The 11,789-nt window shown below is 44.8% G+C and overlaps 1 protein-coding gene across 3 annotated transcripts in view; it reads left to right on the top strand.

The window, feature by feature from the left end:
• Window positions 1-11,789, top strand: part of NOSIP (nitric oxide synthase interacting protein) — a 33,022-nt gene that overhangs the window by 17,388 nt on the left and 3,845 nt on the right. For all 3 annotated transcript variants that reach the window (XM_056543826.1, XM_056543827.1, XM_056543828.1), the window contains exons 6-8: window positions 2,041-2,171; window positions 4,303-4,490; window positions 9,242-9,350. In XM_056543826.1, the coding sequence (XP_056399801.1) occupies window positions 2,041-2,171; window positions 4,303-4,490; window positions 9,242-9,350 (428 nt within the window). The remainder of the gene's footprint in view (window positions 1-2,040; window positions 2,172-4,302; window positions 4,491-9,241; window positions 9,351-11,789) is intronic.

Here is an 11,789-nt window from a genome sequence, read left to right as displayed (position 1 = left end):
GTACAATGGAGGCGGCTGCTGTAGTATGAGCCAAGATTTATCTCTTCTCCATTGGGCAGAACAGGGAATTTGAATTGGCGGCGAGAACGATGACCACATGGGGAGCAGCCGTAGAAACCGGGTCACCTGCACGATCTACTTATAAATTCAAGCTATTTGTATGGTATCGGGGACTCGTTTAATGTCCCCGATACCATGCCCGATACCTGCTGCCGCTCCACTGTCCCGTTCTTCCGTCCTCTGGTCCGTATCATGTCGTCCTATGGAGGAGCATGTGACATACACATCACTCTGCTTCCTCCATAGCGTTACGCTGGGCGCAGGGGAGGAGGTGGAGTGACGTGTGTGTCACATGCTCCTCCATAGGACGACATGATATGGACCGGAGGACGGAAGAACGGGACAGTGGAGCGGCAACAGGTATCGGGCATGGTATCGGGGACATTAAACGAGTCCCCGAAACCATACAAATAGCTAGTATCGGCCCCGATACCAGTATCGGTATCGGGACATCCCTAGTTAATAGTTTGGACAAATATGTTAATACGTTATAAAAAAAAAAAAAAAAAAAAAAAAAAAAAAAAAATAAATAAAATATACACACACAGTGGTCCCCCAACATACGATGGTAATTCGTTCCAAACGACCCATTGTTTGTTGAATCCATCATATCTTGAGGGATTTGTGCAATGTAAAGTATAGGAAGCTGTACTTACCTGTCCCCGCCGCTCCGCACCAGGTCCTCACCGCTCCCGCTGCTGTTCCAGGGGCTCCCGCTGCTGTCCCGCTGCTCCGGTGTCTTCTTTGGGATCCTCCGGTGTCTTGCGCATCTTCCCCAGGGTCCGGGCCTCGCTTTCAGGTGACGTTATTACGCTGCTGCGCCGGCGCGGCGTGCATAGTGACGTAATAACGACGCCGGAAAGCAAGGCCCGGACCCTGGAGAAGATGCGCAAGACACCGGAGGATCGGGAAGTGGACCCGGAGCAGCGGGGATAGGTGAGCGAACCTGCCAGGGATGCTTAAACTGCTATCCGACAGCAGCTTAAGCATTTTGCGCTGTCGGATAGCAGTTAATGCGATGGCCCCGACATATAAAAGCATCTGAGAGGCCATCGTATGTCGATTTTATCATATGTCGGGGGGTTACTGTGTGTGTGTGTGTGTGTGTGTGTGTGTGTGTGTGTGGATAGATAGATAGATAGATAGATATAATATTTAATACATTTTTTTTATTTATTTTTTGATGGGGTGGGGCTATTTTTGATGGGGTGGGGCTATTTTTGATGGGGTGGGGCTATTTTTTTTTTAATCATTTGGATCGAAGGTGCAGCAGAAGAGAGGGTGACGGGGGGTGCAGCAGTAAGGGGGGGGGGGTGACAGAAGGTGCAGTAATGGGGGGGGGGGGGATGACAGGACATGCAGCAGAAGGGAGAATGACAGCAGGTGCGGCAAGTGGCCTGGGACTGACTGGCAGGACTGGAGATGCTGGCAGGAGCAGGTGGCAGGGCGTTGTCCAGCTGTACAGCCCCTCCTGACTGTCTCCCTCGCTGCTGCTTCTCTTGTAGGTATGGAGGGCGCACAGTGATGAGGCCAGAACACACCTTACACTGCTGCTCCTCTCTAGCTGTGCCGCACCACAGCCTCGTGTATTCAGAAGCTGGCACAGGAGCCCTTTAAGAGAGGAAGTGTGGGAGGAGCTACTGCCGGGCACCACTAGGAGGCCCAGCGCTAGATTAAAAGGGGCTGCATCAGCTGCTGGGTGTATCTCTTTGCTATATTCTGCCCGGTTCAGGCTGACAAACACCTGGGCGGCAGGATAAAATTCTTAGTCACCTTGGCATCTGGGTTTCGTTGAGCCCTGACTAAGAGACAGAGAGGGGAACAAAGTCTTGAATAAAAAGTAATCCCATTAACAAATAGCCAAGCAAAACCAACAAGGAATACAAGAAAAACGGAGCACCCTACATGGTACATTACATATCTGAATGGGGTCAGGTCTACTGTTCTCCCTACTACTAGTTGTATTTCTTATGCATATAGAGAGCAGCGAGGCAGCAGAGGAGGCCGGCAGCAGTAGTCAGCAGAACGGTGAGGAGAAGAATAAGCAGCTTCCCAGCTTCTGGATCCCATCACTGACGCCAGAGGCAAAGTCAACACTCGTGAAGAAGCCGGTGAGTCTCCCTCGCCATATTGAAATTCCCCAGTGATAAAACGTTTATCAAACATTTATCCTGTGGATAAGTAATTAAATGGATTTGGTGGGAAAACACATTTAACTATTTCATGACCAGTTGAATCTGCACTACAAATCTGCTGCTATTCTGCAACATCTGACACAGGGTTAAAGAAGTTTTTAAAGAATAACTCTCATGATCTTGTTAAATGTTATAATCCTCCCAGTTCACTGCCCCATCATGATAAACCACCCCCTGCCTTTATTTTTTTATATATTTTTTTATTTTCTACCTTGATATTGCTCTGTATTTTCTGCTCAGTCTAAGTCAGATTCAGAGACTGGGAAGTGGCGTTCCCCAGCAGGTGTGACATCATCTGAAGCCATACAGGGGAGAACTTCCTCCCTCACTCTGCTACACACAGCCCAGAGCAGTTCAGTGTGTGAGATGAGCTATGATTGGATAAGGCTGCACACACAAACCCCTCAGCACTCCAGATTGCATTTCCTGATTTTGGACTTCTTCAATGCCAGCAGGGGTACAAAGTCTGTGCAAGAGATAGGAGGAAATGGGCTCTGGACACCTAGTGGCAGCTTTTTTAAACACAAAACATAGAAAACTTCATTTTTTATTTATTTATTCATATTTAATACAAAGTACATTAGAAAGATATTTTTTTTTATTTTATTTACCATAAAGAGTGCATTAGCAAAAAAATTTTCAATGACAGTGCCCATTTAAGGAATAGAATATTGATAACATGTATTCAGGACTGACACCCTGATCAGCTGATAAAGGGACCTCTTACTTGTGCTTTGAACACATTGAAGGGGACTAGTGCTCCGGCCCCTTTAATCGGTGAGGTTCTAAGTCTCAGACCCCCGCAATCTGATATTGATGACTTTTTCTCTAAGGCTGCATGCACACCACGTTTTTGCTATTTAGTTCCCGTATACAGTTTCAAGGTAAAAACCATACAGAACCGTATAGAAAACCGTATGCATTAACTTAACATTGTAAACCGTATGTCAAACACATCATCCGGTTTAGTCCTTTTTGCGTCTTATACGGTTTTGTCCGTTTTCTTTTACCCGCACCCAAAACCGTAAGACTACCAAGTTTTTTGGCCCGGGTTAAAAACCGTATTAAACCATATAGGTTATTTTTTTTAACATGGGAGTCAACGTGAACCGTACAGAACGGTATGTGCATACAGTTTCATATGGTTTTTGACTTTGCACAGTTATTTTTCTTGGAATTTCAATCAAACAAGTGAAACTTTATTCAAAATGGAGTGAAAAGTTAAAAACGTATAATTTTTTATTTTTTTTTTGATGTCCGGTTGCATCCGTTTTTTTGTTTTTCAAACCATGTACGTTTTTTAACCGTATACGGGTTGAAATTTGTACACACGTTTTTGATTTTAGTCCGGTTTTGAGGAATCCGTTTTTCATCAAAAACCTTATACAGGAACAGTATTGCAAAAACGTGGTGTGAATGCAGCCTAAGGTTAGGGCATCAGAATTATAGTCCAGGAAACTCCTTTTTAAATCTGACAAGGTTCTGCATTTTTCTGCCCATTTTATGCACACTTGCCATCACTAGTCATACAGCGCCATTTGTTTAAAGGAGTAGTCCAGTGCTGAAAAAACGTATCCCCTATCCTAAGGATAGGGGATAAGTTTCAGATCGCGGGGGGGGTCCAACCGCTGAGGCCCCCCGCGATATCCTGTACAGGGTCCCGGCTCGCTGGCCAAGTAGCGGGTGTCTTCCACCGCACGACGCATCCACACCCGCTACCTGGCCATGGCAGAGCCGGAGATTGCCGAAGGCAGCGCTCCGGCTCTGCCATAGAGTTGTATTGAGGGGGCGTGTCAGCCGCCGCTTTGTGCGGTGGTCAACACGCCCCCTTCCCGCGAGCTGTTGGGGGGGGCCCCATACAGGAGATTGGACTCCCAGCGGTCGGACCCCCCGCGATCTGAAACTTATCCCCTATCCTTAGGATAGGGGATAAGTTTTTCAGCACTGGACTACTCCTTTAATTCCAGCACAGCTGCTTCTATGTATTTTAATACTTATGCGTTTTGAATGACCATTCATTGAGAATGTGGTTCTCTGTATAATACAGGACAAGACCGTGTACTGCCCCATGAGCGGGAGATCCCTGAAGATGAAAGACTTGGTCTCTGTGAAGTTTACTCTGGTAGATGACAAGGTGGATCGCGTGGGCCTGATAAATCGCCAGGACCGATACGTGTGCGCGGTGACTCGAGACATGCTGGGAAACTCTGTACCTTGTGCGGTCCTGCGGCCCTCGTAAGTAATTTTCTATTTCATATATAAAGTCAGTTCTATCTAGTTCAAAACACACTATAAAACTAACCTGCATCCTGATGAGTTGTATATTGATGCTCCGACCTGTTCACTGGCCCCTTTCACATTCTATAGAACAGTGTTTTCCAACCTAAGTGCCTCCAGCTGTTGCAAAACTACAACGCCCAGCATGCCCGGACAGCCGAAGGCTGTCCGGGCATGCTGGGCTTTGTAGTTTTGCAACAGCTGGAGGCACTCTGGTTGGAAAACACTGTTCTATAAGCATACTTTAGACATGTGTGCTCATCTTTAGTAACTGTTTAATTGTTTTTTTTTTTATGATTTTTTTTTTAAATTGATAATAATATGACCAAACACAGGCATGCTGAACCGATTGGCTGTTTCCTCCTATGTAGTCTGTGTGCTGCATGCGTATATTGTTGTCTGCCATGCTGATTTGTATTTCTCTCTCCACAAGTGATGCGGACATCCTTTTTCGTCTCCAGTCTAGACATCTCATTTTTTTTTTTTCTTCTCCCGTATTCCAGAACATGCGCGACTTGATCTATGGATCAGCTGTAGATTTATGCTGACACCTGGTGGTTAAAAATGGTAGTGACAATGTGGTATATATCTGTATGAACACTGATCAGCCATAACATTATACCCCAAGTGTAAAATTGTGTAGATTCCCCTTGTGCCACCAAAACCGCTGAAACCCGTTGAGGTGTGGACTTCGCATGATCTTTGTGTTGTCTAGTACCAAAGCAATAGCAGCAGATCCTGTGTGTCTTGTAAATTGTAAGGTGCGGCCTCTATGGCTTGGACTTGTCTTTCCTGCACATCTCACAAATGATTGAGAACTGGAGAATTTGGAGGTTGATGGTGGTGCATTATCCTGCTGATAGAGGCCACTGTCTTGCATCACATTGCCTCTGCCAGCTTGTCTTTTTTTTCATACTGCAACTTGTTGCCATTTCTTTCATAGGTAAGTAATGTACCGTATTTTCCGGCATATAAGAAGACATTTAAACCAGATAAAATGTTCTCAAAAGTCGGGGGTCGTCTTATACGCCGGGTTCTGCAGTCGGCTGGGATGCCTGGGGTATGGATTATCCATACCCCGGGCATCCCGGCCGAGATTAATTTCCCCCCCATCACATTCGGGACACAAGGATGTCCCGGTTACCTTTCTGCGGCCCCGCGTTAACCTTAAAAACGCAGGGGCCATCGGGAGGTAGTGCAAGCAGGGAAGTTACTGACATCCTGTGTGTGCGCCCATAGAAACGGCAGAGCGGAGCAGCAAGGTCGCGCGCATGGTAAGTTACCAGCACATCATCTTCGGTGTGCTGACCACCGCTCCTCTGGTCCTGGGACCTACTGCTATGGCCTATAGGCTATAGGAGTAGATCGTGACCCCTGACCGGAGAAGCGGTGGACTGAATACTGAAGTGGGGCAGTACACAGGCATACAGCCCCCAGCCATACACTGTAAATGGCTGAAGGCTGTATCTCTGTGGGGGCCACTGCCTACCTAATGTGGGGGAACTATGCTGACAACCTAATGTTGGGGAACTATGCTGCCAACCTAATGTGGGGGAACTATGCTGACAACCTAATGTGGGGGAACTATGCTGCCAACCTAATGTTGGGGAACTATGCTGCCAACCTAATGTGGGGGAACTATACTGCCAACCTAATGTGGGGGAACTATACTGCCAACCTAATGTGGGGGAACTATACTGCCAACCTAATGTGGGGGAACTATGCTGCCAACCTAATGTGGGGGAACTATGCTGCCAACCTAATGTGGGGGAACTATGCTGCCAACCTAATGTGGGGGAACTATGCTGACAACCTAATGTGGGGGAACTATGCTGACAACCTAATGTTGGGGAACTATGCTGACAACCTAATGTTGGGGAACTATGCTGCCAGCCTAATGTGGGGGAACTATACTGCCAGCCTAATGTGGGGGAACTATGCTTAAAACCTAATGTGGGGGAACTATATTGCCTACCTAGTTTGGGGGAACAATGGTAAGGTACCGTACATCGCGGTTGAGGGGTAGTCTTATACATCTAGTATATACCAAACTCTCTATTTTAACTGTAAAAGTTGGGGGTCATCTTATACGCCTGAAAATACGGTACATGCTCCCAGCCATCCAAAAGGCTAGGCTTTCTTTCTTTTTCCATTGTCCAATTTTGATGCTCATAGGCCCTATTTTAGCTGGACAGTGGTCCGCATGGGTTCTCTGACTGGTCGAAAAATTTAGCTAAGGATGAAAATGATTAATTTACAGGTATCCCGGACGCACATTACGCTCCCCTGTGATGTGAATATACATCAGTATAAGTATTATGTGCTCAATTTACCAATACTGAATAAGGGGCTGTGATGATACTTCAACAGCCCTAGGTTATGTTTTGTGAATTATTACACTATATTCAGTTTCCTTATGAATAATATGATCTCCCCTGATGACACCAGTTATTACTGTAGAAACACGTTTGGAACTTTTACTTACCTGATGGGAGGCATTGTTACTGCGTCTTTGAGATTAGTGGTAGGGTTTATCTTTTGTAGATTCCCCACCTGATTAATTTTAAGTGGAATTGGGTTTCACTGGAGCACAAGTTGGTGTTTTTTTTTAATAACACACCAATAAAAGTTACGTAGTAGGCACCTCCCCACTGTACACCATAATTTTCGTCCTTGGGTAAAAATTTTTATTTATTTATGAGCTGGGAGTGATATTCCACTTGTAGGAATTTTACTTGCTACTTTTACAAGTCTTTGTTCACTGACTGGTCAAAGGTTTGGCAGCCCCATACACAGCTAGCTGCAATGCTCTGTGAGACCTGACTCCTTTTTATCTTAGCCAGCAGTAACTTTCAACAATTTATGGTACAGTAGCTGAATCGGACAAAACAAACTCTCCTCCACTCCCCATACACCTCAATGGGCCTTGGGTGCCTGGGACCCTGTTGCTGGTCATCAGTTTTCCTTCCCTGGAACACTTTTGGCAGGCACTAACCACTGTATACCAGGGGCATCCCACATGACCTGAAATTTTGGGGATGCTCTGACCCAGTTGCCTAAATATCACAATTTGGCCCTTGTCAAAATCTCTTGATCCTTAAACTTGCCCAATTTTTAATTTTTTTTTATTTTGCTACCAACACATCCACCTCAGGAACTGACTGTTCACTCGCTGCCTGTTATATTCCACCATTGTAAGATACATAATTGTTATTAGATTATGTTGTTTATTTCACTGGTTTTAATGAATTATTACACTATATACAGTCTCCTTATGAATAAATGCTCTCCCCTGATGACGCCAGTTATCATGATAGAAACGTGTTGGGAACTTATACTTACCTGATGGGACTTACTGTTAGTAACAATGTCTCCCATTGGAGTTCATGCACTGTGTCTTTGAGATAAGTGGTAGGGTTTATCTTTTGTAGATTTTGTTTTTCTGCCGCCAACACATCAACCTCAGGAACTGACTGTTCACTTTCTACCTGTTATATTCCACCATTGTAAGCTACATCATTGTTACCAGATAATGTTGTTTATGTCACTGGTTATAATGTTATGGCTGGTTGGGATATACTCTCCATAGGCAGTAGTATGTGAACATTACATTCATTTGATGTTGAACATTTTACTGCTATGGCTTGAGGTTGGGGTTATGGCCAGTTAGGTCCTTTTTAAAGGTGTTATCTGGCCAAAGAGCAGCACCCACATTCTACGCAGGGCTGAGTCTCCAGTCTCGGAAAGCTCTTTGTTTCCAGGACAGGAGACATGACGTCACACCACACCTTCTCTTGACGTCGTGTCACACTCCCTCCATTCATGTCTATGGGAGACATGTCTCCCATAGACATGAATGGAGGGAGCGTGGCGCGACATCACGTCTCCAAACTTTCCCGAAACTGGAGACGCAGCCCCACGTAGAATGTGGGTGCTGCATAGAATGTGGGTGAGATATATAATTATATTATATAATTTAAAAAAATATAATATGAATTAATAAAATAAAATTTTTTTTATATATATATATATATATATATATATATATATATATATATATATATATATATATATATTATGAATGAATAAAATGAAAAAAAAATATATAATATGAATGAATAAAATGAAAGAAAAATATATATTTATAATATGAATAAAAAATAAATAAATATATTATGAATGAATAAAAAATAAATAAATAAATATATATATATATATATATATATATATATATAATCCCGAAATAAAGCAGCACTACTTATCCAGTCCAACCAGAGAATTGGTGCCAGCGTCCCAAAGGACCAGATCAGAGTCCATCCAAGATAAGAACCAGATACAGGCGCAGAACTCCAACAAAAAAGTGATTTAATGTCTCGTGTCAGCATTACAACGTTTCAGCTCCTCCTGGAGCCTTTTTTTCAAGCATCCTTGAAAAAGGCTCCAGGAGTAGCTGAAACGTTGTAATGCTGACACGAGACATTAAATCACTTTTTTTGTTGGAGTTCTGCGCCTGTATCTGGTTCTTATATATATTTAATTATTATATAATTATATATATATATAATATATATGTGTGTGTATATATATTATATTATATATTTTTTTTTATATTAATCGCAGGCAGACAATTGACATTGGATTGGTGACCATTGTCAAACATAATTTTCCTCTGTATTAATAACTTCACCTTCTTATGTTCTGTTCTTCAGAGGAGCGGTGGTCACCCTGGAATGTGTTGAAAAGCTCATCAAAAAAGATATGACGGATCCAGTCAGTGGGGATAAGCTGACTGAGAAGGACATCATCGTGTTGCAGAGGGTATGTATTATGATCTCTGCCATCCCCTTTAAAGTCTTAGAAGGGTTTTGCGGGAGAAAATAATGATTGGCCCATCCACATGGTCGGCCATCAGTAGCTGATCGGCAGGATGCCAACATTCGGCACCCTCGTGGCGTCCAAAAGTAATCTATTATATGAAACCGAAAGCCCAGGCTCCATACATTGTATAATGTTGGTGTCAGGACACGACAACTCACCTACCGTTAAAGTGAATTGGAGCAGAGCTACCGTGTTTCCCCGAAAATAAACCCTACCCCGAAAATAAGACCTAGCAGGATTATGGGGGTAGGGCTGCAATATAAGCCCTTCCCCCGAAAATAAGACCTAGTTCAGGGGTAATCTGCTGCTAAGCAACAGGAAAAGATCTCGCAGGAGGGTACCGTACGGTAAGAAAAGTGAAATGAGTCCCGGTACCCAAGTTTATTATGGCAGAGGGGTGGGGGGCACTGTAGGGCAGTGTTTCCCAACCAGTGTGCCTCCAGCTGTTGCAAAACTACAACTCCCAGCATGCCCGGACAGCCAAAGGCTGTCCGGGCATGCTGGGAGTTGTAGTTTTGCAACAGCTGGAGGACATTGGTTGGGAAACACTGCTGTAGGGTACGGTAGGAGTGTGGAGGACGACAGGGGAAGGGGAGGATGGGGGGCTGAAGGAGTATGGGGGGCTGCATGAGTGTGGAGGATGCCCCCCATCCTTCACACTCCTGCAGCCCCCCCATCCTTCACACTCCTGCAGCCCCCCCATCCTTCACACTCCTGCAGCCCCCCATCCTTCACACTCCTGCAGCCCCCCATCCTTCACACTCCTGCAGCCCCCCATCCTTCACACTCCTGCAGCCCCCCATTAGTGTTGCTCGCGAATATTCGCAATTCGAATTTTATTCGCGAATATCGCTTATTCGCGAATTCGCGAATAAAGCGCTATATATTCGTTACGAATATTAGTTTTTTTCTTTTTCACAGTACACATCACAGTGATTATCCCTCTCTGCTTCCAGCTTGTGTGGTGTAAGAAGGCTCTAATACTACTGTGTGAGACTGGTGTGCGAATTTTCGCATATGCGAAAATTAACATATGCTAATTTTCACATATGCGAATTTTTGTTTATGCTAATTTTTGTATATGCAAATTTTAGCATATGTTAATTTTCGCACACGCGAATGCGAAAATAAAACGAGAATATTACGAATATTCGCGAATATGACGAATATTCGTCCATATATTCGCGAATATTCGCGAATTCGAATATGGCCTATGCCGCTCAACACTACCCCCCCATCCTCCACACTCCTGCAGCCCCCCATCCTCCACACTCCTGCAGCCTCCCATCCTCCACACTGCTGCAGCCCCCCATACCGTAAATAAATAAGCCCTACCCTGAAAATAAGCCCTAGTGTGTTTTTTGTGACTAAAATGAATATCAGACCCGGTCTTATTTTCGGAGACACACGGTATAGTCTCCTGGTCTCACCACTATACACTGTATAGAACTGAGGCTTCTGGCTCCGTTCATTGTTTACATCCGGCTGCCATGGCTGTGCCGATTCATTTTCACTGGAAAACCCGTTTAAAGGTTCAGCATAGTATTTTTTTCATCTCCCATGTTTCCAAAGCCATAAAAAAAAATAAAAAGTATTTTCCATTGATGTGACTGTATGTGGGATGGTATTTGGGGAATAAGTTTTATTAATGGCAGTGACCAGCCACTGGTTGTGGATCAGCCAGTAGAGGATTGGGCACCATTTGAACTGCAGCAGTAGGGGATTGGGCCCTTTAAAGGAGATCTGTAGCGTACATTTTTTATAATCCCTTGTGCCCGGGCTGCAAAATGTAACAAAACAAACTTTAACTCAACTTACGACGTTCCCCCGTTACGCCGGCATCGGTGTCCCAGTCTTCCGGTACTGGGCTTCTTCCTGCTTCCTGAGGATGGTGAGTCATACTGCTCTCAGCGTATTGCTGGCCGCAGCGATGTCTCTCCTCGGCTAGTGATAGGCTGAGCGCACTCTCATGTAAGGAGGCCGGGCAGCTGGGAGAAGGCGGGGCCCAGGCTCTTACATGACAGTGCGCTGAGCCTATCACCGGCCGAGGCGGGACATCGATGCGGCTGGCAATAGGCTGAGCGCAGTATGAGTCACCGTGCCCAGGTAGCAGGAAGAAGCCCAGCATCGGAAAACTGGGAAACCGATACCGGCGCAACAGGGGAACATTGGAAGGTGAGTTAAAGTTTGTTTTGTTCCTTTTTGCAGCTCGGGCACAGGGGATTATAAAAAATGTACTCTACAGATCTTCTTTAAAGTAAAAAATAAAATAAAGAACAACCTTACATTAGATAACCCCTTTAGCATTGATTTACAAATGGCAGGGGAAGGATCGTTCGGTGTAGTCTGACTACTGGCTGCAGAGACCTAACCCCACCA

The sequence above is a fragment of the Hyla sarda genome, chromosome 10, assembly GCF_029499605.1.
Source record: "Hyla sarda isolate aHylSar1 chromosome 10, aHylSar1.hap1, whole genome shotgun sequence".
Lineage (NCBI taxonomy): Eukaryota > Metazoa > Chordata > Amphibia > Anura > Hylidae > Hyla > Hyla sarda.
The sequence above is the reverse complement of the archived record's forward strand: the minus strand, read 5'-3'. Positions and strand labels throughout refer to the sequence as shown.